Source organism: Oncorhynchus masou, chromosome 29, assembly GCF_036934945.1.
Source record: "Oncorhynchus masou masou isolate Uvic2021 chromosome 29, UVic_Omas_1.1, whole genome shotgun sequence".
Lineage (NCBI taxonomy): Eukaryota > Metazoa > Chordata > Actinopteri > Salmoniformes > Salmonidae > Oncorhynchus > Oncorhynchus masou.
This window is the reverse complement of record NC_088240.1, coordinates 41,075,546-41,102,930: the sequence shown is the minus strand read 5'-3', so window position 1 is coordinate 41,102,930 and position 27,385 is coordinate 41,075,546. Positions and strand designations below refer to the sequence as shown.

Below are 27,385 nucleotides of genomic sequence, written 5' to 3'. Positions count from 1 at the left end.
TATCAAATACTTGTTCTCCCCACAGTATATCATGTGTTGACAGATGTATCTACTGTAAATCACATCCAGATATGCTACTTATTTAACTTTTTTTAACATGCACAGAAATAAACCATATCCATGTTCTCCTTTTGGTAGGTATTTTCATTATTAAACATGCAATTAAAAATATATATATTTCACCTTTATTTAACCAGGTAGGCCAGTTAAGAACAAGTTATAATTTACAACTGCGACCGGGCAAAGATAAAGCAAAGCAGTGCGACAAAAACAACACAGAGTTACACATGGGATTGACAAACATACAGTCAATAACACAATATAAAAATCTATACACAGTGTGTGCAAATGTAGTAAGATTAGTTAGGTAAGGCAAATAAATAGGCCATAGGGGCGAAATAATTACAATTTTGCATTAATACTGGAGTGATAGATGTGCAGACGATGATGTGCAAGTAGAGATATTGGGGTGCGAAAGAGCAAAAATAAATAACAATATGGGGATGAGGTAGTTGGGTGGGCTATTTACAGATGGTAAATGGTGACCACTGCTATGGTGACCAGTGAGCTGAGATAAGGCAGGGCTTTACCTAGCAAAGACTTATAGATGACCTGGAGCCAGTGGGTTTGGCGACGAATATGAAGAGAGGGCCAGCCAACGAGAGCATGCAGGTCGCAGTGGTGGGTGGTATATGGGGCTTTGGTGACAAAATGGATGGCACTGTGAAATACTACATCTAATTTACTGAGTAGAGTGTTGGAGGCTAAGTCAAGGATCAGTAGGATAGTCAGTTTTACAAGGGTATGTTTAGCAGCATGAGTGAAAGCGTTTTTAATGCGAAATAGGAAGCCGATTCTAGATTTAATTTTGGATTGGAGATGTATTATTTATTTTATTTTACCTTTGTTTAACCAGGTAGTCAAGTTGAGAACAAGTTCTCATTTACAACTGCGACCTGGCCAAGATAAGCAAAGCAGTTCGACACATACAACAACACAGAGTTACACATGGAGTAAAACAAACATACAGTCAATAATACAGTACAAAAACAAGTCCATATACAATGTGAGCAAATGAGGTGAGATAAGGAAGTAAAGGCAATAAAAAGGCCACGGTGGCGAAGTAAATACAATATAGCAAGTAAAAACACTGGAATTGTAGATTTGCAGTAGGTGAATGTGCAAAGTAGAAATACTGGGGAGCAAAATAAATACAGTAGGGGATGAGGTAAATGTTTGGGTTATTTATAGATGGGCTATGTACAGGTACAGGATATGCTTAATGTGAGTCTGGAAGGAGAGTTTACAGTCTAACCAGACACCTTGGTATTTGTAGTTGTCCACATGTTCTAAGTCGGAAATTTCCAGAGTAGTGATGCTAGTCGGGCTGACAGGTGCGGGCAGCGATCGGTTGAAAAGCATGCATTTAGTTTTACTAGCATTTAAGAGCAGTTGAAGGCCACGGAAGGAGTGTTGTATGGCATTGAAGCTCGTCTGGAGGTTAGTTAACACAGTGTGCAAAGAAGGGCCAGAAGTATACAGAATGTTGTTGTCTGCATAGAGGTGGATCAGAGAATCACCAGCAGCAAGAGCGACATCATTGATATATACAGAGAAAAGAGTCGGCCCGAGAATTGAACCCTGCGGCATAGAGAATGCCAGAGGTCCGGGCAACAGGCCCTCCGATTTCACACACTGAACACTATCTGAGAAGTAGTTGGTGAACCAGGTGAGGCAGTCATTTGAGAAAGCAAGACTGTTGAGTCTGCCGACAAGAATGCAGTGATTGACAGAGTCGGAAGCCTTGGCCTTTTATCAATGGCGGTTATGATATCTTTTAGGCCCTGGAGCGTGGCTGAGGTGCACCCATTATCAGCTCGGAAACCAGACTGTATAGCGAGAAGGTACGGTGGGATTCGAAATGGTCGGTGATCTATTTGTTAACTTGGCTTTCGAAGACTTTAGAAAGGCAGGGCAGGATGGATATAGGTCTATAACAGTTTGGGTCTAGAGTGTCTCCCCTTTGAAGAGGGGGATGACCTCGGCTGCTTTCCAGTCTTTAGGGATCTCAGACAATACGAAAGAGAGGTTGAACAGGCTAGTAATAGGGGTTGAAACAATTGCAGCAGATAATTTTAGAAAGAGAGGGTCCAGATTGTCTAGCCCAGCTGATCTGTAGGGGTCCAAATTTTGTAGCTAACTGGATTTGGGTGAAGGTGGGGGGTAGGCTTCTGCAAGTTGTTGTGGGGGGTGCAGAGCTGTTGGCCGGGGTATGGGTAGCCAAAACGCTTACTGAAATTCTCGATTATCGTGGATTTATCAGCGGTGACAGTATTTCCTAGCCTCAGTTCAGTGGGTAGCTGGGAGGAGCTGCTCTTTTTTGACAAGGACTCTACAGTGTCCCAAAACTTTTTTTGCATTTGGCATACAGGATGCAAATTTCTGTTTGAAAAGCTAGCCATTTCTTTCCTAACTGACTGTGTATATTGGTTCCTAACTTCCCTGAAAAGTTATGTATCGTGGGGGTTATTAGATGCTAATGCAGTACACCACATTTTGTTTTGTGCTGGTCAAGGGCAGTCAAGTCTGGAGTGAACCAATCTGTTCTTAGTTCTACATTTTTTGAATGGGGCATGCTTATTTAAGATGGTGAGGAAAGCACTTTTAAAGAACAACCAGGCATCCTCTACTGACCGAATGAGGTCAATATCCTTCCAGGATACCCGGGCCAGGTCGATTAGAAAGGCCTGCTCTCTGAAGTGTTTTAGGGAGCGTTTGACAGTGATGAGGGGTGGTCGTTTGACCGCGGGCCCATTACGGACGCAGGCAATGAGGCAGTGATTGCTGAGATGCTGTTTGAAGACAATAGAGGTGTATTTAGAGGGCAGATTGGTCAGGATGATATCTATGAGGATGCCCGTGTTTACAGATTTGGGGATGTACCTGGTATGTTCCTTGATAATTTGTGTAAGATTGAGGGCATCTAGCTTAGATTGTAGGACGGCCGGGGTGTTAAGCATATCCCAGTTTAGGTCACCTAACAGTATAAACTCAGAGGATAAATGGGGGGCAATCAATTTGCATTTGGTATCTAGGTCACAACTGGGGGCTGAGGGGGGTCTAGCAAGCGGCAACAGTGAGAGACTTGTTTCTGGAAAGGTGGATTTTTAGAAGTAGAAGCTCGAACTGTTTGGGCACAGACCTGGATATCATGACAGAACTCTGCAGACTATCTTTGCAGTAGATTGCGACCCCACCCCCTTTGGATTACTCTATACCTGTGTCCTGCGCCTGACTCCGCTTTCACTCTGCACCCAATCGCTGACAAGTACAAACATCTTCTGAGCATGACTCCTAATCTTCGGAAAGTTTAGTTCATCTCATCGGGGGATGCATAGAACCTCGTCAGTGACATTGTTTTGAATAGTTCTGCAATCACTGCATCAGACTGAAGATTGATAAGCTCAAGTTGCAGGTCAGCGGGAGCGTTATCCACATTGAAGGTGAAAGGGGAGGAAACCAACAGCATGTCATTTTCCAACACATTGAAATCCTCAAAACGATGAGAAAACTCACCGTTCAAAGCACGCAGCAGCGATGTATACTTCTCCCGCTGGTCATCTGATAGGGAACAGACTAGTATTGTCGGAAGGTGGGTGAGATTGTTAGCTTCTACTTGGAAGGTCAGGAGGAGTAATTTTCACTTGAAGGCTTTGTGAAGGCTGTACATCTGATGTGCAAAAAGGCCCTTCCTTTGTAGTTTGGAATTCAGTTCATTCATGAGGGCCATGATGTCCAGGGTGAAGGCAAAATCAGCCAACCATTCTTTATCTTGCAGTTGAGGAAAATTAACATTTTTTCCCGGTAAATCTTGGTGACTGGGTTCCTGCCATTCAACCCTACTCTGCTTTCTAACACATAAGAGTCTAAGCCCTTCGAGGCAGGGGTTTTCCACTAAGCTATATGGAATTGTTTCACCAACGATCATTTAGATATTTGATTTGGAATTATAAGACCCCTTGAAGTATCTTGCTGCTATTAGCCTTTACAAACGCATTGAATAACCTATTCACTACATTATTTTATTTGTTTACCTATTTACTACATGGAACAACTGATTGTCCTCCCCAAAAAATCTAAAGGAAGTATGTTCTGAAGTGTCTGTCCTATATCTGAGAGTTACACACATACACACATATATCTGAGAGTTACACACATACAGTGCCTTGCGAAAGTATTCGGCCCCCTTGAACTTTGCGACCTTTTGCCACATTTCAGGCTTCAAACATAAATATATAAAACTGTATTTTTTTGGGAAGAATCAACAACAAGTGGGACACAATCATGAAGTGGAACGACATTTATTGGATATTTCAAACTTTTTTGACAAATCAAAAACTGATAAATTGGGCGTGCAAAATTATTCAGCCCCCTTAAGTTAATACTTTGTAGCGCCACCTTTTGCTGCGATTACAGCTGTAAGTCGCTTGGGGTATGTCTCTATCAGTTTTGCACATCGAGAGACTGATTTTTTGCCCCATTCCTCCTTGCAAAACAGCTCGAGCTCAGTGAGGTTGGATGGAGAGCATTTGTGAACAGCAGTTTTCAGTTCTTTCCACAGATTCTCGATTGGATTCAGGTCTGGACTTTGACTTGGCCATTCTAACACCTGGATATGTTTATTTTTGAACCATTCCATTGTAGATTTTGCTTTATGTTTTGGATCATTGTCTTGTTGGAAGACAAATCTCCGTCCCAGTCTCAGGTCTTTTGCAGACTCCATCAGGTTTTCTTCCAGAATGGTCCTGTATTTGGCTCCATCCATCTTCCCATCAATTTTAACCATATTCCCTGTCCCTGCTGAAGAAAAGCAGGCCCAAACCATGATGCTGCCACCATGTTTGACAGTGGGTATGGTGTGTTCAGGGTGATGAGCTGTGTTGCTTTTACGCCAAACATAACGTTTTGCATTGTTGCCAAAAAGTTCAATTTTGGTTTCATCTGACCAGAGCACCTTCTTCCACATGTTTGGTGTGTCTCCCAGGTGGCTTGTGGCAAACTTTAAACAACACTTTTTATGGATATTTTTAAGAAATGGCTTTCTTCTTGCCACTCTTCCATAAAGGCCAGATTTGTGCAATATACGACTGATTGTTGTCCTATGGACAGAGTCTCCCACCTCAGCTGAAGTTCTCTGCAGTTCATCCAGAGTGATCATGGGCCTCTTGGCTGCATCTCTGATCAGTCTTCTCCTTGTATGAGCTGAAAGTTTAGAGGGACGGCCAGGTCTTGGTAGATTTGCAGTGGTCTGATACTCCTTCCATTTCAATATTATCGCTTGCACAGTGCTCCTTTGGGATGTTTAAAGCTTGGGAAATCATTTTGTATCCAAATCCGGCTTTAAACTTCTTCACAAGAGTATCTCGGACCTGCCTGGTGTGTTCCTTGTTCTTCATGATGCTCTCTGCGCTTTTAACGGACCTCTGAGACTATCACAGTGCAGGTGCATTTATACGGAGACTTGATTACACACAGGTGGATTGTATTTATCATCATTAGTCATTTAGGTCAACATTGGATCATTCAGAGATCCTCACTGAACTTCTTGAGAGAGTTTGCTGCACTGAAAGTAAAGGGCTGAATAATTTTGCACGCCCAATTTTTCAGTTTTTGATTTGTTAAAAAAGTTTGAAATATCCAATAAATGTCGTTCCACTTCATGATTGTGTCCCACTTGTTGTTGATTCTTCACAAAAAAATACAGTTTTATATCTTTATGTTTGAAGCCTGAAATGTGGCAAAAGGTCGCAAAGTTCAAGGGGGCCGAATACTTTCGCAAGGCACTGTATATATACATATGTGTGTGTGTGTGTGTGTGTGTGTGTGTGTATATATATATAAGTCTTAAATAAACGATGGACTGTCGTTTCTCTTTGTTCATTTGAGCTGTTCTTACCATAATATGGACTTGGTCTTTTACCAAATAGGCCTATCTTCTGTATACCACCCCTACCTTGTCACAACACAACTGATTGGCTCAAATGCATTAAGAAGGAAATAAATTCCACAAATGAACTTTTAACAAGGTACACCTGTTAATTGAAATGCATTCCAGGTGACTAAATCATGAAGCTGGTTGAGATAATGCCGAAAGTGTGCAAAGCTGTCATCAAGGCAAACGCTGGCTACTTTGAAGAATCTCAAAAATAAAATATATTTAGATTTGTTTAACACTTTTTTGGTCACTACATAATTCCATGTGTTATATCATAGTTTTGATGTCTTCGCTATTATTCTGCAATGTCGAAAATATAAAACACTTGAATGAGTAGGTGTGTCCAAACTTTTGACTGGTACTGTATATATTTTTTCTACATTTATTTAACCCCTTATTTTTGGCACTAAACAGTCTCCATCTCCACAGCTGTCCATTCATTTTCGTTCAACTGGTACCGGGGACCTTCAGAAGAGTCTTGTGAGGCATGTTGGCATCCTAGAGAAAAACAACCGTCATGTACGTGTTCGTGAGAGTTTTAACTTTCCACAGCGGTCAAACTGTACAGTGTATTAGTGTACAGCCCAAATAGTTCAGACAGAAGTTGGCTGATCGGTTATGCCGACTTCAGACCGGTCTCAAAAGGAGAACCCCATCGTGTTCGTGAGAGTCTCATCTGTAGAGGGGTCATACTAGTTTTCTAGGCCAAACCGTTCACATGCTAAGTCCGATTTTTGGTATGTTTCATGGTCTGACAAACACGGCTTTAGCTCCGTCCCCTGTCACCGAAGATGCGGAAGCGTGACATCGGCGGATGCGGCGGATTGAGACGTATCCGATGCCAAAAACCCGATATCTAATTTCAATTATATCTAAGCTGAATTACATTTCTGCAGGGGCACAGAAATCGACTCTCAGGGGCTAAAAGATACAAAAGGCACACAGGCTGGCAGCTGCTCTCCGAGCAACTTTCCACATGGTCCTAAAGCCAGCCAATACGGTAAACAGCCTCTGTATTTGAATTGGGATTGGAATGAATTTAGTCAGCATTTTTGTTGCTGTTGCCTTCCTGCTGGGGGGATGGGAGGAGATAATTGGCCAGCTACAGATGGCGTCCATCCGTCCGTTAATATAGGACGAGTAAAGGCCCAGTGTATTACTTCAGTGACATTTTTATTTCTTCTTCTTTTGTCTTCAGCAGCAGCCTTAGAACCCTTACCTCCCGCGGTTATGCTCAGCAGAAATAAACATCTAATTGGTTGCGAATTCAGGCTACGCGGCAAGAATCATGCCAGGGGTTATTGTAAAGTGTGTAGGGAAAGGAAATGTATGGCGTTAGGGTCATCCATTTTCATTTCAGTAAGGTTTCAGTAAGGTACCTTTTTAATGATCTTTTTAACGTTAGTCCAAAAAAGTGCCGTGCTGATATTGAAGCAATCGCATCTTGCATAAAAGTACTCCGACAGATTTAAAATACCCTGTGCATGCAAATTCCATTGTCAGGAGAAACAAAGGCACATGTTTTCTAGAAACAAGCACTTTTTATTATTAAACATTCAGTAACAAACAAACAGCCCCAATGGTGTAAGAAAGGACATGCCTGGTATAATTTGTACACACAGACTTATGTACAATGATGTGCTATAGCACAGGAAATGATGTTTTTTGAAGAAAGCATAGGCTACTGTATTGAACTATAAGCATTTTTACCACCCAGTTTTAGGTAGACATAGTATTACTGTATCTTGCCAACATGAAGCGAGGCTGATACACCAATTTGCTCAGTAGTAGGTTTGAAGCGTTGTACAGTGGAGCATACTATCAGCCTTGTGTTTGGTTCGATATATACATATGGTTGCTTATGAGTTGCCGTTTCAATGCCATTAAGATCAGCGTAATACTTTAAGTGATTGATGAAAAAGACCATTCACAATTCACAAAGAAAAAATGCTGAGAGTCTTATATACTTGTACATCATACCCACAGGAATGCTTAATGTGCTTCCCAAATGGCAGCCTATTGCCTATAGTGCACTACGTTTGACCAGTGCTATGGGCCCTGGTCAAAAGCAGTGCACTACGTAGGGAATAGGGTGCCATTTGGGATACACCCTTAGAGCCTGTTGATGTACACAGCATATGTGACTGCACGTCGCAGAATGCCACTTGTCAATGATAAGCATGATGCTCTGCGGCCGCTGTAACAAAAAGTTAGAAACAAATATTGTTTCATAATAAGAATAAATAAACAAAGACTTCAAATCAAATCAAGTTACCGGTTCTAATACTTAAATAACAAACAATACTTAAAAAATAAATACAATGAAGGTGCTTATCGCACAAGCAAACAATCCTATTGAGTAAATGGCAGACAATAAGCACTAGAAATGAATTACCCCCCCCATCAAAATGTGAAGACTTCAGATTTATTGTAAACGATTTGGGTCTGAGAACAGAAATATACAACACTTATGTGCACTGCCGATTTGGATCAAAGTTTGCAGCAGGTCCTTCCAGAAGTAGTTTTGAACATTCAATTACAACTGAACTTGAGTCTTATGAGTGGTCTCTTAAATGAACATGAGTGAACCAACAAAACACATTTGAAATGATCATGGAGGTGACAGATATGTACTGACACAAAAATGCAGCATAATGTGATGTGATAGATTCTTTCATTCATACATCAAATCTCACAATTGGAAAAATAGCCATCATACTATATCTACACATTATGCACACTTGATGCATACTCTAAGGCAGGGGGTTCCCAAACCTTTTTCATCTGGCCCCCCCTTCCAAGTAATGGGGAACATCCCGCCACATCTATTTCTATGTGTACTGTTCATGAGAAACTGTTCAACACCCCTCTTATTGGTGGAGAGCATTTAGCAGGTTTAAAAGCTTATTTCCTACAATTCTACACATTTTGTCATGGGGTGCAAAGAACATTTTGCAGTTTTAAAGTTCTTTTTTTCCCAGTTCTATACGTGTTGCTATGTCTAATGTGTATTCATTTGATATTTGAGTGACAAAGAAATTGGGCTAAAAAAACAAAATATAAAAATGCTAGCTGACATGGGCTAGTTGATATGGAAATTTCTGACATCTTTGCACACTCTTGGTATTCTCTCAACCAACTTCATGAGTTAGTCACCTGGAATACATTTCAAACAACAGGTGTGCCGTGTTAAAAGTTCATTTGTGGAATTTCTTCCTTCTTAATGCGTTTGTGCCAATCAGTTGTGTTGTGACAACGTAGGGGTGGTACACAGAAGATAGCCCTATTTGGTAAAAGACCAAGTCCATATTATGGCAAGAACATCTCAAATTAGCAAAGAGAAACAACAGCCCATCATTACTTTAAGACATGAAGGTCAGTCAATCTGGAAAGTTTCAAGAACTTGGAAAGTTCTCAAGTGCAGTCGCAAAAACCATCAACGGCTTTGATGAAACTGGCTCTCATGACCACCGCCACAGGAAAGGAAGACCCAGAGTTACCTCTGCTGCAGAGAATACGTTAGAGTTAACTGCACCTCAGATTGCAGCCCAAATAAATACTTCACAGAGTTCAAGTAACAGACACATCTCAACATCAACTGTTCAGAAGAGACTGCATGAATCAGGCCTTCATTGTCAAATTGTTGCAAAGAAACCACTACTAAAGGACACCAATAAGAAGAAGAGACTTGCTTGGGCCAAGAAACACGAGCAATGGACATTAGACCGGTAGAAATCTGTCCTTTCATCTGATGAGTCCAAATTTGAGATTTTGGTTCCATCCGCTGGGTCTTTGGAAGATGCGGAGTAGGTGAATGGATGATCTCCGCATGTGTGGTTCCCACCGTGAAGCATAGAGGATGAGGTGTGATGGTGTGGGGGTGCTTTGCTGCTGACACTGTCTGTGATTTATTTAGAATTCAGGGCACACTTAACCAGCATGGCTACCACAGTATTCTACAGCGATACGCCATACAATTTGGTTTTAGCTTAGTGGGACTATCATTTGTTTTTCAACAGGACAATGACCCAAAACACACGTCCAGGTGGTGTAAGGGCTATTTGACCAAGGAGAGTGATGGAGTGCTGCATCAGATGACCTGGCCTCCACAATCCCCCGACCTCAACCAAATTGAGATGGTTTTGGATGAGTTGGACCGCAGAGTGAAGGTAAAGCAGCCAACAACTCCTCAGCATATGTGGGAACTTCTTCAAGACTGTTGGAAAAGCATTCCTCATGAAGCTGGTTGAGAGATTGCCAAGAGTGTGCAGAGCTGTCATCAAGGCAAAGGGTAGCTACTTTGAAGAATCTAAAATCTATTTTGATTTGTTAAACACTTTTTTTGGTTACTACATGATTTCATAGTTTTGATGTCTTCACTATTATTCTACAATGTAGAAAATAGTAAAAAATAAATAACTTTAACTGGTACTGCTCTGCGCCCCCCTGCCAACCCCACAGTTTGGGAACCACTGCTCCAAGCGACCAATGCTGAATATTTCTTCACATACAATAGCACTTACTCAAGTGTTAACCATGTTCTACAATAAATTACATTCAACAGTTATACTACCTCTCATAGATCTTTCTCTGATAGTTATAATTTCCAAGGATGATATTTAGAAATGTTGGCATTTACAATAGATGGACACAACAAGAGTAATATGGCGTCTATGGCTTCATACTACAGCTCTGAAACATCTCAATCAATCAAATGTCAATGTCTTGGCTACTGGCATTTTGAACACAGACATGATATCCACATAACATGTTTGTTGACAAGTTATTATCCCCTATTCAGAGTTACATTTTCATGGGGAACCATGTATCAATGGCAGAGTCCTGTAGTACTGCTAACAGTGTGTTTTCATTCCACCTGTGTGTTGTATTCATAGGGTGTTTATAGGGTGTGTCCCATGCTACTGGTCACCAGTCCCTTGATGTTGGTGACGGGGCGCACATCGTGCAGCTGCCGCCGTCTGTCAATGAAGGAGGCCAGGCGACCAGTGTCCAGTGGGTTCTTGGAGTAGTCTCCACTGTGGGCACCCACCCAGGGATGCTGGAGACAGGTGGTGGCACTGGGCCTCTTCCTGGGGTCCTGCTGCAGGGTAGATTTGATGAAGTCCCGGGCCGCCTGACTCACTCCCTGGAAGTAGTCCTCGGGGAAGCAGAAGTCCAGCTTGCAGATGTTGACGCACGTTTCCTCTAGGCTCTCGTCCAGGAAGGGCGAGACGCCGCTCAGCATGACGTAGGCCAGGACACCAGCGCTCCACACGTCCGTGCTCAGCGACACCGGGGTGCCCTGGATCAGCTCCGGAGCAGCAAACTCTGGGTTTCCCAGGAGCAGGTGGACATAACGGTGGCCAGACACCTGGACCGCATCTCCAAAGTCTATGAGCTTGATGCAGGGAACAGGCACGTGGAGATCCACCAGGAGGTTCTCAGGCTAAGGACACAGAAGAGAAGAACACAGTTGAAAATGGATTTGACCAAGATCAGGGATTTTGCTGAAAGTTTGTCAGATGTTTTCGGACCTTAAAAGTGAACTAATTTGCATTCATTTGGGGTGGAGGCATACAAATCAAATTGTATTTGTCACATACACATAATTAGCTGATGTTGTTGCTGGTGTAGCGAAATGCTTTTGAGATATCATCATAGTATTGAGTTGCACCCCCTTTTGCTTTCTGAACAGGCTCAATTCATTGGGCCATGGACTACAAGGTGTCGAAAGCCTTCCACAGGGATACTGGCCCATGTTGGGCTCCCGAGTGGCACAGCGGTCTAAGGCACTGCATCTCAGTGCTAGAGGTGTCACTACAGACCCTGGTTTGATTCCAGACTGTATCACAACCGTCTGTGATTGGGAGTCCCACAGGGTGGCTTACAGTTGGCCCAGTGTCGTCCGGGATAGGGTTTGGTCGGGGTAGGCGGTCATTGTAGATAAGAATTTGTTCTTAACTGACTTGCCTAGTTAAATAAAGGTTAAATAAAATGACTCAATGCCTGCCGGGTGGCGCAGTGGTTAAGGGCGCTGTACTGCAGCGCCAGTTGTGCCACCAGAGACTCTGGGTTTGTGCCCAGGCTCTGTCGTAACCGGCCGTGACCGGGAGGTCCGTGGGGCGACGCACAATTGGCATAGCGTCGTCCGGGTTAGTGAGGGCTTGGCCTGTAGGGATATCCTTGTCTCATCGCGCACCAGCGACTCCTGTGGCGGGCCGGGCGCAGTGCACGCCGCACCAACACATTGGTGCGGCTGGCTTCCGGGTTGGATGCATGCTGTGTTAAGAAGCAGTGCGGCTTGGTTGGGTTGTGTATCGGGAGGACGCATGACTTTCAACCTTCGTCTCCCCCGAGCTCGTACGGGAGTTGTAGCGATGAGACAAGATAGTAGCTACTAACAATTGGATACCACGAAATTGGGGAGAAGGGGGGTAAAAATTCAAAACTAAAAAAAAAATAAAAATGACTCCGAGGCTTCCCACCGTTGTGTCAAGTTGGCTTGATGTCCTTTGGGTGGTGGACCATTCTTGATGCACACGGGAATCTGTTGAGTGTGAAAAACCCAGCAGCGTTGCAGTTATTGACACACTCAAACCGGTGCACCTGGCACTTACTACCATACCCCATTCAAAGGCACTTCAATATTTTGTCTTGCCTATTCACCCCCTGAATGGCACACATACCCAATCCATGTCTCAAGGCTTAAAAATCCTTCATCTACACTGATTGAAGTGGATTTAACAGGTGACATCAATAAAGAATCAAAGCTTTCACATAGATTCACCTGGTCAATCTGTGTCATGGGAAGAGAAGGTGTTCCTAATTCTTTGTCCACTCAATGTATAGTTAGATCTACTCAACCGGTTACGTGGGACATGGTTTCATCTTGACGTGAGACCACTTTCGAGGTCTGAAAACATCTCTCAAACTTTGAAAGTGTAATGCCACTTTAATGGCATTGTATTTGCACCGTATGTCCTTAGCAGTGGTGCGGATGTGTACTTTGTGCTCACCTTTAAGTCTAGATGTACCACTCTGCAGGTGTGGAGGTGCTGCAATGCCTCTAAAGTGTCCTTCACAAAGAAGGCCACCTTCTCCTCCATCAGCTCATCATGGGCCACCAGGTAGTCCAGCAGCCTCCCGCCCTCCAGCCTGGAAACAACACGAGACAAACATTCATCCAGACCACACTCTAAGACACTATGTGTCCGTCTCAAACGGCACCCTATTCCCTATATAATGCACTACTTTGAACATGGCACAAAGGTCCCTGGTCAAAATTAGTGCACTATGGGATTAAGGTGCCATTTGGGAAGCAGACACTGTTCACTAACAAAGCCAAGTGAAGAATATAATCCCAAGCATTGGGACAACTCTATGATTGTCATGCCATAAGCAACACAGAGAGGAGTTGGCAAAAAGCAAAAACAATAAAATAATACATCACACTTTTCTCAATTCATCTTTTCGCGATTCCTCACATCCTCTCTCCTCACCTCTTTCTCAATCGTATTGGAGAAGGTCAAAGGTCCCTCCAACCAGACCTTGTTCTCCAATGCATTTTGAGAAGGAGGACGAGGAGAGAGGATTTACAAGGAATCGAGGAAAAGGCGAATTGAGAATCAGCCCAAGGCCACAGCAGAAAGATCCTTACAGCTCGAAGACCAGCATGAGGGAGGTGGGGGACTCGTAGGTGTCAGTCAGAGCCACCAGCTGAGGATGCTGGACGTGGCGTAAGATGTCCGCCTCGTGGGCTACCTGCTCCTTCTTCTGCATCTTCTTAGTGACATACTTCACAGCCACCTCCTTCTTACTGGCCTTGTTCAGACACTTTCTGACTACAGAGAATCGGCCCCTGGAGAAAGGAGAGAGAGTAGGAGAGTAGTTGTAACGCATGTCATTGCTGTACCTATACAATGGCTGCAGTTAGCCTTGATGAGAATTTGTATGACGTGTGTGAAAAATCCCAATACAATACTTTGATTTTAAACCGTTATTGGTTAGCTACTTTAAAAGAGTGTAGGGGTGTGCAATTTACCGTCCGATCTCACAAATTTCTGTGAAAGACGATTCAAAGTTGCCTTTCCACTGAATGCCCGTTCCATCATATGTGGAAGCTTAGAATAGAAAGAAAACAAATTGAATATTTTATTAGTCAATATTTACATCGTAGCTACATGCTCACAGTAACATTTCCTCGAAGACCTCCCAAAATAAAAGCAAATTGTAAAAACAAAAGTGAAATGCCAATCGTAAGAATCCGCTTCCAAAATGGCACCCTATTTCCTTCATGGTGCCCTATTTTTGACCATAGGCCTCTGATCAAAATCTGTGCACTATATAGGGAATAGGGTGCCATTCGAGATGCATCCGGTCGAGGTATAGCGTTAGTCCCTCCCTGTTTGTAGAGTTTGACTCACTCCCACTGGGCAGGGTCACCATGTTTGAGGGCTCGCTTGGCGGACTGATGCCCCAGGGGTTACTGGCACTGACCCGGAACTGGTAGTGCCCCCCAGGAATGAGATCTTCAATTTTCACACACACATCTACTGTGGAGACCACCGACTGCTGCCAAACCAGGGAGTCTGCAGAGAAGAGGATGAGAGGTTAGGTCATAGTTCAAAGATCACAGGTGACTGTCTGTAGCTTATGATTTGGAAAGAGGAAGAGAGGTGTAAGGTGAAATTGCTCCTAGATGTTGATCTTGGTTCAGTTTAGCATTTTTGGTTAAAGACACACTATGCAGAAATCTCTGAATTCTGGTTTAAAAAATTCTAGTTCACCTAATTTCAAGAAAATATAGTGTAGAGAATTATTGTACTATCTAAACGGCTGTGAGATATCTGTTCCATATCCCAAAATATTGTATGTTCAGCAGTTTGAAGCTGGTGTACACATCCCAAAGTAAAAGACGCAACAACAAAACATGAGAACGGGAAGCATAGAAAGTGCACATAGAACAGATCTACCACTTCTTAGACTTGCTTTCAATGAGAATGACAGATCTATAACACACATTTCTATGCAAATTTGGTCAGCCCGCCCCAAAAGTTACGTATTGCAGCTTTAAGGTTAAGATTTGGGGAGGCTGATCCTAGATCTGTACCTAGGAGAAACTTCACCCCAGAGCCAGAAGAGAGATGGGTCTACTGCACCTTCCTGCCTGTACTCCACTGTGTAGCTAGACACAGCACAGTTAGCTGAGCTGGCTGGGGGGAGCCAGTGGACGATCACTGCATTGCTACTGGCCTCCTGGGCCACTGGCCTCGCAGGTGCTGCTGGAATACCTGAAAACAGACATGAGCCCAACATCAGTCTCAATGGCCATGGAGGAGTCTTGTGAAAGGAGCCTGATCTCACGGTAGCTCACATTCTGAAGTGAAACGGGAGTGCAGTGGTCAGTCTGCTTGACCAAGCTGACGAAGAGCAAATCAAAACTCCACCCGCATCCCTCCTTTCACGATTCATATCACCTGTTCTCACCTTGTACTTTGATGGAGGCGGAGGAGGAGGCGGTGCCATGGTCGTTGACGGCCACACAGGTGTAGATGCCGGTGTCCTGGGGCATCAGGTTACAGATCTTGAGCAGAATGTCGCCCGTATCCCTGGAGACAAGGACAGAGAACAAGCGAGCAGGTGTAATTGGTTTGCCGAGAATAGAACATGACCTTTCTCGCCAGAAACGAAATAAGCCACATTGGTATCTGCTTTTGCTGATCGCACATTTTACTGAGCTCCATCTAAAGTTCATGTTATTCCTCCAGCAACATGTGTTTAGTCTCCCTAGGGATGCGTCACAAATGGCAGCCTATTTCTGACACACTGTATATAGTGCACTACTTTTGACCAGAGCCCTAGAGTTCACTACTGGTCAAAAGTAGTGGACTCTTTCGGGAATGGAACCATTTGGGATGCAGACAATGGATTTACCATAGGATTAGGCCACAGACATTACCTTTAAGCAATTATGTCAGACAATGTTTAAGTCATCCAATAGGAAGATAATACTGTCTTTGGAGATGTCTAACTGTCCTGCCAGAGACAGTTCTTTAAATCTCACTTCCTGCTCTCACTAGGTTTGAGGAATTTGGGTATGCACTTCCATTTCTTAGTCAGAATCAGAGGTTGGATGCCGCCGGGTGGGGGAAGACGTCAGAGGACAGGCTTACAGTACTGGCTGGAATGGAATAAATGAAACCGTTCCATTTCTCCTATTCCCGACATTTACTATCAGTCTGTCCTCTGACGTCTTCCTCCGTGGACCTCCACTGGCGGCATCCGAACTCTGATTGTCTTGTGATCACCAAGACCATATTTGAACTAGAAACCATAGTTCCTCTACCTAATGTTTATGGTGAACCTGCTGTTGTTGACAAGCGGGCTCTGATCGGGTCCTTTCAGAGTGATGTTGGGTTTGGGACGTCCACACACTTTGCAGCACAGGACCACCGTCTCCCCGAATGCACATGTCACATCCGCTAGTGAGACCAGGAACTCTGGAGCCACTATGTATACATTAACCACACAGCAGTGTCAGCTAACCACACCACATGATTCTAAAATCAGCAAGTATATACGCTACATCCTAAACGGCACCCTACACAGTGCACTACTTTTGACACGGGCCCATAGGGCTCAGGTCAAAAGTGGTGCACTATTTAGGGATTAGGGTGCCATATGAGACGCAGGCCGTGACATATCAGTAATTAAATGATTTGTGATTTCACGCTTCAGCATTTAAAATGTAAGCGTTTATGTTCCGATAGTTCATCTTACCTTCTTGTATAAAATTGGGATTCATTATCTGCAAAGATAAGGTATGGCTGTTAGGCAATGTGAATGAACTATACTGTTGAAGTTTGAATTATGAACTGTTTTGCTAATTCAAATTTGAAACGTAACTGTTAATACAAACATACATACCTCAGAGTTCTGTGTCACTATTTCGTCTACTACCATTTACAAATGAGTTGCAATGTAGGAGTATTATACTAGGGCATCGTACCCCACATATTTGTGACATTTAGGGTGTCTTTAAAAGATCTTCTGAACCCATTTGAACAAAATGCATAACAAGGCGCGCAATCACCAGGGGATCCCCCCCCCAAAAAATGAAGAGAGGTCAGGAGTAGTAACATGCTTAAGGGGGTTTGTGTGAGAGGCTTCGTCACATTCACAAACCTAACCGTCCCTGGGAGAGATGTAGTATTTCAGCGCAGGAACACTAGGCTGCAGTAATGGTCCATGGAAACCACACGGCTTCCATGGACTCTTCCCCAGAAGAGGAAAAGTGGCACATAGAGCAGCTAGCTAAACGAGCCAAGAAATAGAGGAATGAAGTGTATTGTTTTGCAATCAAAAACATCTTTACCACAAGCCTGTTGAGGTCAAGTCTGTCAAAGCTAACAGGAGGGTGCTTTTCAATGACAACGACCAGGAATTGGAACTGAGGAACTACACCAATTGAATTTATAATAATACATGGCATTGAGGAGACACTTTCATCCAACGTGACTTACAGTAGTGCGTGCATACAATTTCATATGGGTGGCCCCTGCATGAATCGAACCCACAATCCTAGCATCGCAAGCGCCATGCTCTACCAACCGAGCCACACAGGACCGAGCAAGCTTTGAGAGGGGGCAAGCTTGTTTAGTTTACTATGATCCCCATTAGCTGTTGCACATGCAGCAGCTACTCCTTCCTGGGGTCAACAGGTTATACAGGAGTTACAATGACGCATGTGAGCACAATACATATTTTCAAACAAAAATACGTATTTTTAACATCTTTTGCTCATGTGTTCCAGGTGCTTACCTGATGTATTAACAATGTGCACCAATCAGTGGCAAATGCATTTACAAACTCCACCCATGGCCTCTCTGAGGCCGGAACCAGACAATCCTATCAAACAAGAAGCAGGAACAAAAACATCCCTGTTGGTTCTCGCTGAGGATGAAACCATACTCAAAATGGCAACTGGTCCACCCACTGCAGACCCATTGAGTTGAACGGGGGAAGCCTGTTCAAAAAAGCTAGTGCAGCTAACGGAACATGTGGAACCTGGTCGTTTTGTAGAAAGCTCCCGACCACAGTGAAAAACCCCTATGATGCTGTGTGTAGTTTCCTCTTGCTAGACGAAGCTACAGAAACTCAACTGGGCAGCATGCATGCATGACAGATCGGCGTGTGCTTCTACCTCCATGCTAGTTTTGGGGAGTTCATCATCGCAATCTGACTCCTCTGAGCTGTTTGACTCCTGAAGTGTGGGATAAGAGAAAGCAAAATTAGAGCTGTTACAAAAGGCCCTGGTGGTCCCCAAGCTGGAGGCGCGGTCAGGATTCTAATGTGTGTATGGGTTGTTGACATAGGATTTGTGCTTACTAGTAAGTGTGGTGCTAAAGACAGAGAATCCGTCTCGTGTGCCTGAATTCCAAATACTCCCAAAGCACAGTAGATCTGAAAGGATTGGATAGATACACCTACAATGTACAGAAATCATTGTTCTATCTAGGAGTGCCTTTGGGGATAAGGGCTGAAGGTCCAATCCAGCATATTGTATGTGGGAGGGCTTGGATGTAAGAAAATACACACACAAAAAAGAGGGAATCTGTAAAGAAAAGTTGCTTGGGAACCACAGAGCCGGAGATAAAGATGCATAAATATGGACACATTGTATGAGCTGGGAAATGAACCAATTAAGCAAAAACAAAATCATAGAAATGATAGTGCTGACACCTGAAACGATGCAATCGAACACAAGATGATTGATGACACACAAATAGCAGTCAGTGACATTTCATTATATGTGCATGTTTCATTTAAAGTTTCTATTTCATGTACGGGTGGGATGTAACGGGCATAACGGTGGCATAAATAGTCAAACAGTGACGAGGACGAAACCTGCAGGCAAACTTAAAGTGAAATGTATCCAATGGACATCATTGACAAGTTAAAAACAATCTACTCTTTAACATGCTTCAAATGAAAGATGGATCAGCAGACTCAACATCGTATGGACTTGATGGGGGGGGGGGTATTTTAAAATGCACTGCTAGTATATATTGATACAGACATGTAATGTAGTGTCAGATCCAGTTTCAGTATGTTTTCACTGAAACACAACACCTTATGGTTTGTGTAGTTAATACCTGCATGCTAAACCCATGAATGAGGGCTTGTTTTCGTTTAGGTCGTAGCTCAATGGGCTCCAGGACATATGTTGTCAAAATGGTGGTTTCACAGTGTTATGTCAATAAAGTCATACATTTTTACGAAAACTAAAGTTATCTTAAAGGTGGACTCAGCGATACGATGGAGATGCAGAAAGTAAACAGCATAGTCGGTCAATTTCCTCAACAACTAAGAGCGTTGAAGTGAGAGGCTAAGCTTCTCCGCCGTTTTGATCTGGTGGCTCCCACACTGTAAGAGTGCGAAGCGAACCCGTGCGCGAGCAGATACTGGGTGTGACTGTGTGAGAGCGAAGTCGGACATCTCGCTCATCTCAATATTTGCGGTACTGCTGGTGGCAACGTGATTTCGCTGAGTCTACCTTTTAACCAAAAGCAAAATTGCCACAGAGAGAGAAGTCACTTGAGTCATTAGTGTCATGCATAAGGGGACCTCAACACAAAGTGAGAGCAGACAGTGTAGTTAGAGATGGATTATCATAGTGTTTCAGTGTCGGAGATTATTAACGTCACGAGTCACAACACACAGGCGAGGGAGTGGCAGCCGAGGACACAGAACACCCATCTCCGTAGACAGCCCGCTTACTCACTTTGACAGTGACCTTGGTGCTGAGAATCTCCTTGGGCTTACGGAGTCCATTCTCAACCTTTGCATCCCCCTTGCCACTGCTACCCTTCTCCGCTCGCTTTCTCGAGCGCAGGGTATTCCATGAAAGAGATTTCCTGTTGTGCCAAGAAATGTACCAGTCAAATCCAGGCTCACACACACACACACACACACACACACACACACACACACACACACACACACACACACACACACACACACACACACACACACACACTGAGGGCAGAGGTGCAGGGAGGATTGAGTGGGGCTAGCCAACTTGATTGAAATCAACTCAAAAGATTGTATCTCATTTGGAACAGAATTTTCAACTAGAGAAACCAACGTTAATGTTTATGTCAAGGTACATTAGAAATTCAGACCCACAAAGCGGCGAAGAGAGCTCCTCCATACACTACCATACCTTGATTCTCTTACACCGTAGTGGACAGACAATGTGTCAACGCAGCCTAGCGTGAGGCTTTGCCAACCATTCCGTGGCTCTACTTTGTCATGAGACTTTCAATGGCGCCTCTGTGCACACAACAAACCTTTTGTCGAGGACCGGTGTGGTTAGTAGAAAAATTAAAACAAGCAGTCTACTACATCAGACAACGTCAACGAAAAGGGGTACAAAGAAACAAACAAATCATATAAAAAGTGCATACACCAGTGTGCTTTTGAAGTACTCCTAACCTCATCACTCTTGTGTGAGAAAATAGGTCCCAGTAGTGGGTGTTTGTGAATGTATTTACACAACACCAGGACATTTCCACGAGAAGAATGATCCCTTTAATAAAGCCCACGGTTTAGAAAATGGTCCATCATTGGGAGGAAATGGTCCATTTTTGGGAGGAAATGGTCCATCATTGGGAGGAAATGGTCCATCATTGGGAGGAAATGGATGGTAAAAGCCACAAATTGAAATCAACATGATAAAAAGAACAGGTTGAACTGATTTCACTGTTATTTGATGCTCAATGTGAGATAAGAATGGAGTCTAGGTCTCACGCTGTAAGAGCAAATGGTCAGCGGAGAAACATGTGGTTTGACTGCGGAGTAGTGATGCGCGGTTGACTCATAACCCACAGTCCCCGTGGTTTAGGGCTTTTGGGGACGGGGAGAAAACAAAATCACATCGATCCACGGATGCAAAAAGGATAATGTCGGAGTTGAATTCAATAAGAGAAAAGCTGCTAAACGGAGAGTTGAAAATAAAGAGAAGGGAAGGCCAGAAAAGTAATGTTTGGGAGAGATTTGGTGACGTGGTAAAAGTGGATGATAGCAGTTCCGACTTATGTGTGACGATTGTGAGGCGCTGTACAAATTCAACAGTCACAAGACGTTGGAGTTCAAATAGGCCTCTGGCACGTCAAGGGAACTGGACACTGACTGTTGGTCTATAACCTCTCGCATAATATTAACTCCTGCAGAATTAAGAATTTCTTGCAGTAAAATCATATACCAAATGTAGGCAAAATTTTGACTCGGGAACAGGAGTAGAGAAATATGATTTATTTCTTTCAGAATTTTGAGAGAATGTGAATGTGCAGTGAGATACAGTGTGTAGAGATGCTATCTTTAGTATTTCAAAACACATAAAATATGCATCCGAGCCAAACTGAAAACTTATCAGAAACATGTTGGGTGGTTTTCATAGCTTTCTATTTCCTTACAACCGTTCATACCGATGTCGTTTGGACATTTTGCACAGAATTCTTTCCAATTTGTTTTTGTTATTGAGTTCTCTCCCCGATAAGCAGACGACAGAAAACTTTACCGACGTCAACAAGATTGAAGCATTCATTTTATCGATTTATTACATTCTGGTGAGAAAGGGTTTATTTAGTCTTCTAGGGCAACATATAATGACAGAAGAGAAGCTGCATGTATCTAATTATAGACAAGTTGACTAATAAACAGCCTATCAAAATGTCAGAAATTATAAGCAGAAACATATCTAAATCAGCATAGCCGCAGGAAGTAGGGGTGCTGAAAAATCGGAATTAAAAAAAAACAATATTAATAATGAAAATAAATTGCAAATTTCTATTTTTAACAAAAGTAGTGCACTGGGCCTGCACTAGTTCTATATTAGAGGGCTAGGGTCAATTGCGGGCCTCAGATTTTCACTTTATCACATATAGTTGGGCAGTTGCTGATGGGTTATTAGCAATTGCGGGCTGGGAAAACAAACAGCTGACCCGGACAGCACTAGTGCAGTGTCATAGTATTTACCAATATTAACAATGTAACTGATCTTCTAACGCAAAACAAGTTCAGCTTATGTTGCCTTGCAAACTACTCATGTCAAAATTGTATTTTACATATTTAAAATACATTTAAAATTAGTCAGACTACAAGTACAATGATGAACATTGTGACTATAATTATATTGCACAACCTGACTTCATTAATATGGATTCTCTTAAATAGTGCAAAATACATTATACAGGAATGTACTGGAGAGATCGCATCAGTAAACAAAACAAATCAACTTTTTTTACAGTAAACTGCCAACATATCTGATAATATTAAACAAAATATGATGAAAAAAAAAATTAACACAAAAATAACAAAAACCACAATCTGTACAAATTGCCATAGACAATAACAAACTTTCTCCATTTGGAGAAATAGGCCCCAGTCCATCAAAAGGCCTTTCTTTTTTTCAAAACATGTAAAGTAAAAAAAACGTGTGTTAGAAACAGAAATCAAAGTCCAGACCAGTCAGTTCCACATTGATGTAAGATTTTCTCGGTGCGTCTTCTCTACATGAAGCCATGATTCTCTAAAGTCCTTTTACTCTTTTCAGAGAATTAATCATTAAGCCTTTACATATATTAACCAAAAAAATAAGGAGAAAAAAATGACCCCTGTTGTCGTCCAACAGTTCCGAGTTAGTTCCCATAATGGGGGTTGGCGGTGTGTGTGTGTGTGTGGGGGGGGGGATTGGAGCAGATTCAACTTTCACCTCATCCAATAAGAGCAGCTCTGTGGGGGTGGGGGCGAGGCTGAGGGACACTTACTTGATGCTTGCGTCAGCAGTACTGTCTTTGAGCATTTTAGTGAGGGGGCCCAGGATGTGGCCTGGGACCCAGCCCTCGGCCGCAGGGGACTGGCTGTTGGCGGGCCGGTACACTAGGTACATGTTCTGCTGGTTGGTGGCCATGATCTGCACCATCTCGCCCTGGATCACACAGATCTCATTCTCCTTCAGTGCACTGTAGTTCTGGGTCACCATCATGGTGGAGGACATGCCGTTACATCCAATGCCGTCATGCTGCTAGGGAGGGGTGGGGATGGGGTGGGAGAGGAGAGGAAGATAGATTGTATTATGACAGGGGAAATCAACATTGATACAAACCTGTATGCACATTCAAATAACATGAGTCATTACATACATTGACTCAATTCCTTAACTTCAGTACTTCTTGTCTGCAAGTTCGAAGTAAACAAAGTTTCAACATCTCCCGTTGAAATGTAAACTAGGGCAGACAACAGACCGGGCTCACCCTCGTGGAGTCATAGCGTTCGCTGTGTTTCATGGGGTCAAAGCAGGAGCTGCCGTTGGAGGTAGATAGTTTGAGAGGAGTTGGGGTCCTTCCCGGTCCTGCCAGGGGGGGCTTCTCTGCCCCCACAGAGGAGGAGGAGAGGGGCCTGCTGTTGGAACTGGGGGGTCGACTGCCCGACGGGTTTCTGGTGAGGGATTGGGAACAACCCTTCTCCTTGTGGTACTCAATGGGAGACTGCAGGGCTGTGGTGATGGTCCAATGTTACACACAATCAATAAACGAAAAGCCACATGTGCGTATTCTGTGTTAGACGAATGAGGACCGTGAGAGGTGAAAATAGTATAACTCTAGTGTTGAGGTTGTAGTTGTGACTAAATGGGTTTTGATCTAACTATTGACAATAACGCTAGGGTTGCAAAATTCATTTCCCAGGTTTTCCGGTAATCTTAGTTAGAAGACTTAGAAGATTATTTGAATCAGGAGCAAATAATCATGGAATCCGGAATCCTCCTACTACGATTTCTGGAAAAACATCTGGGGATCTTGGGAAAATTTAGATTTAGCTAATGAAGGTAGAGGCGTATGTCAGACAGGAAGTTCTCTCACCAGACAGGAAGTTGCTCTGGGCATCCAGGACCTGGCTGACATGTTGGACCCACACCTGCTTGATGTCCAGGTTGGCCGCCTGCAGGGTGAATCGCTCGGCCGAGCCTCGACACGACAGCACAAACTTACAAGGGTCGTTGTCCACATGCTCCTCCAAGCCCAGGTAGCTCACCTGTCACAATGAAACACAAGAACGCTAGCTCAACACTGCTCAATTCAACAACAACGCGATGTGTGTGGTCTTTTCTATGGACTCCGTACTTTATAATGTTCTCCAACCCTGCTTTCAAACCAAAATGTCTCCGGGGACAATAAACTTTGGTTGATTGATTGAATGCAACAGTAGGGAATTGCCTAAATGTTTCTGCTCCATGATGTCCCAATAGCATTCACTGTTGTTTTGACATTACTTGCCTTGATGCTCTTCTTGAACTGGTAGCCTGGGGTGGACGAGCCCTTGCGGAGGAGCTCGCTGAAGATGACGATCTGCTCAAAGAGGAAAACCCTGCGCTCCTTGCTGCGTGACAACACGCCCGTGTCCTGTTCCGTTACAAAGAACGTCTCCTGCTGCAGCAGTTTACCCTGGCTGGTCAGCTTACCCTGTGGGACGGGGAGAGCGCGCGCGTGCCGAACACACACAGGATCAGTTACGACTCAACATCTATCAACGCCGGAGAATAAAGCAGAGTCAGCCATGCCCCCTAGTCTGTCTGTCAACACTACGGCATTACCCAGTCTACCAGCCCCTTCTCTCATCACCACGGTCATAAAGCTTACAGCAGACCATTGTACTGGATCTAAGACCAGGGTTGCATCTCAAATGGAACCCTATTGCATATTTAGTGCACTACTTTTGACTAGGGCCTAATAGGGCTCTGGTCAAAAGTAGTGCACTATATAGGGAATAGGATGGCCATCAGGCCATTGGCAAACACAGTGCTTTAATCTCGCCACCGTTGCAGCAGGCTAGGCAAATCTTCGCTTAATTCAGAGGTCAGAGATTTCACGTAGTCCGAGTGTCATCAAAGTGACTTTGACTACGCCCGTGTGGAAGAACAGACAGACCAAGTCATGACCTGCTGGAGCTAAATAGTCCAATAACACAGCTTCATTTCACATTTTTTACAAACTGAGCACGGATTGCAAACAATCCTAAAATCATAGCTGATCCCGGTACTAACTTCCTGAACATATTTGCCATAACAAATGTAATTATACCACACCTCTTGATCTGCGGCGCTATTTGTTTCCTATTTTTAATGCGCATGCTTTTATTGACCCCCTGGAAAACAGTGGTGGTTGTTACCGAGTGGAATATCCTGGCTAAATTGAATGACACTAAATGTACAGCACCTCATAGCCTTGTAGCCTGCCAAGATTCATCATGTCATTGCAGAGCTTGGGGACCTGGGACATTAAACCAACTGCCTTCTGTAAAAACACATTGAGAATGTTGTGAGCGTTGACATTGATACAGCAAGTGCTGATGGACACACGAAACATCAAATAGGGTTACAAAATTCCAGGGACTTCCTGGTCGAAAGATTCCTGGAATCAGGAGGATTCCCTGGTTTTTTCCCCCTCTGGTAAACAAGGTATTCTGGGAAAGCTCCTGGAATTTTGGCAACCTATAGACAACAATCGCAAATCGCTTCTGTTACCTCCATCTCTTGGCAATCTAGTCCTGCTTTGGAACTATACTTTAAGAAGTCCTGAAGAAGAAAAAAAGAAAAGGTTGTGTGTAATCAATAGGCCATTGGGGGGAAAAAAACTCCATTAGTTTCAGGTAATTGTATCGAAGGGCATGTCTTTCAGGGATTACTTGTACGCCAGGAATTTTGCGTTGTAGTCTTACCTTTAGAAGCAGCTGATACTTGGTAATTCTCTGAATTGGCTTTATGAGGAAGTCACTTATGCCAAGTCTTGAGCTGACCTCTTGCTGTACGCCCTAAAGTAGAATTAAATGCAATTAGCATTAGGCATATTTATAACGCAAAGAAAATATTACACAAAGTTGTTCTCAGACTACTCAAGAATTCTCAAAAGTGTTGTACGGCTCACCTCGAAGAACGTGTCGTACTCGGCGACAATGAATTCAGACTTGGGCTTGTTCTGGCAGTAAACCACATACATGTGTAGTCGCCTCTCCTGTATAACAGAAAAATAATATTAGCATCTTTCCTCTCATTTATTTTTCCAGGTCAAAACGGTTGAAAATGTGAAAATGATCTTTTCCTCTGACTTCTCTTCCACTTCTTCTGAATAATCATTTTTGACCTACATAAGTCACCTATGGTTATTGAATACGTCTACCTTGAAGTTCTACCGCGGCCATTGTCATGTACCGTCACACATACCGAACAACAAAAGGGGACCCCACTCACGTACATGTTTAATGAAAAGCTCAGGAAGGTGCTCGTTGTCTTCAAGACATTTCTCCAGCTCACCGACAAAAAAACTGTTGGAGGAAACATTCTCTGAGTCACTCTGTAGGGCAATGAGGCAAGCCAAAATAGTGCTAAACCACATGAGGAGTGACCTGGTTTGTTCTTCTAGACCTAATGACAACACAATCCAGTTATGGGAGGTTTCTGGCTGGTCAACGTGTTAAATTCTCCCCAATATTACAAATATACACACTGTACGTCCCAAATGGCACCCTATTCCCTATACAGAGCACCACTATTGACCGGGGCCCATAAGGGGTATGGTTAAAAGTAGTGCACTACATAGGGAACCATTTTGGGACTCAGACAAGTCAGGAGACCAGACTTACTCTTTGTGCCAGTCGTAGATCTGGTGAATATTCCCGAAAACAATTTTGTCTTTTCCTTTCATATCTTCAGGGACTCCCTTATCCTCGATCGTCTTCATGAACCCCTTAAAGAGAGGAGGGGGAAAAGCCCAGGGCGAATTAAGGTCATGGACTCTAAGACAGGAAACACGAGTCAGATATTGATCAGCATTGTGAGACTAGCATGCAGTGGCAAAATAAAATAGGATGGATAAATATGGTTGAACTCATGGGCCGCATCTCAAATGGCACCATACTCTCTATTTAGTACACGCTATAGGGAATAGGGTGCCATTTGGTACTCAGCCCTGGATGTGAGAAAACCCCCTACGCACTTATCTCAATATGTGATCTCAAACCCATCCTGATAATCAAATGATGTTTCCTGAGGAGTTGGGTATGTAAATACAGTCACAAAACCGGGGAGCCTCTCTGTGACTTTGACAGAAATACCAAAGAAGACAAGGCAAATAGGACGACAACAAGGACATAGCCCAACACTTGGGATGCGTCCATAAAAGCACACTATTCCCTATATACAGCAGTGCACTGGTCAAGCGTAGTGCACTAAATAGGGAAAGGGGTGCCATTTGGGACAAAGACTGGGAGATTTCTGAATTGTCAAACTAGAGCAGTGAGTGGTCACATTCTCCACTGCTACTGGGACATGGCTCT

General features: G+C 43.5%; 1 protein-coding gene across 4 annotated transcripts in view; it reads right to left on the bottom strand.

The window, feature by feature from the left end:
* Nucleotides 1-7,516: 7,516 nt before the first annotated feature.
* Nucleotides 7,517-27,385, bottom strand: part of LOC135519683 (kalirin-like) — a 259,660-nt gene continuing 239,791 nt past the window's right edge. For 3 of the 4 annotated variants that reach the window (XM_064944915.1, XM_064944917.1, XM_064944918.1), the window contains 21 exons: nucleotides 26,693-26,796; nucleotides 26,305-26,374; nucleotides 25,978-26,064; nucleotides 25,772-25,864; nucleotides 25,578-25,628; nucleotides 25,270-25,347; nucleotides 24,331-24,516; nucleotides 23,917-24,088; nucleotides 23,311-23,552; nucleotides 22,825-23,081; nucleotides 19,779-19,911; nucleotides 18,198-18,257; nucleotides 16,775-16,802; nucleotides 16,341-16,503; nucleotides 15,482-15,603; nucleotides 15,154-15,285; nucleotides 14,419-14,583; nucleotides 14,037-14,115; nucleotides 13,653-13,853; nucleotides 13,012-13,150; nucleotides 7,517-11,441 (listed from right to left, as the gene is read on the bottom strand). In XM_064944915.1, coding sequence (XP_064800987.1) covers nucleotides 10,896-11,441; nucleotides 13,012-13,150; nucleotides 13,653-13,853; nucleotides 14,037-14,115; nucleotides 14,419-14,583; nucleotides 15,154-15,285; nucleotides 15,482-15,603; nucleotides 16,341-16,503; nucleotides 16,775-16,802; nucleotides 18,198-18,257; nucleotides 19,779-19,911; nucleotides 22,825-23,081; nucleotides 23,311-23,552; nucleotides 23,917-24,088; nucleotides 24,331-24,516; nucleotides 25,270-25,347; nucleotides 25,578-25,628; nucleotides 25,772-25,864; nucleotides 25,978-26,064; nucleotides 26,305-26,374; nucleotides 26,693-26,796 — 3,108 coding nt within the window. In that variant the 3' untranslated portion in view covers nucleotides 7,517-10,895. The remainder of the gene's footprint in view (nucleotides 11,442-13,011; nucleotides 13,151-13,652; nucleotides 13,854-14,036; nucleotides 14,116-14,418; nucleotides 14,584-15,153; nucleotides 15,286-15,481; nucleotides 15,604-16,340; nucleotides 16,504-16,774; nucleotides 16,803-18,197; nucleotides 18,258-19,778; nucleotides 19,912-22,824; nucleotides 23,082-23,310; nucleotides 23,553-23,916; nucleotides 24,089-24,330; nucleotides 24,517-25,269; nucleotides 25,348-25,577; nucleotides 25,629-25,771; nucleotides 25,865-25,977; nucleotides 26,065-26,304; nucleotides 26,375-26,692; nucleotides 26,797-27,385) is intronic. The other variant, XM_064944916.1, reaches the window with a different exon arrangement.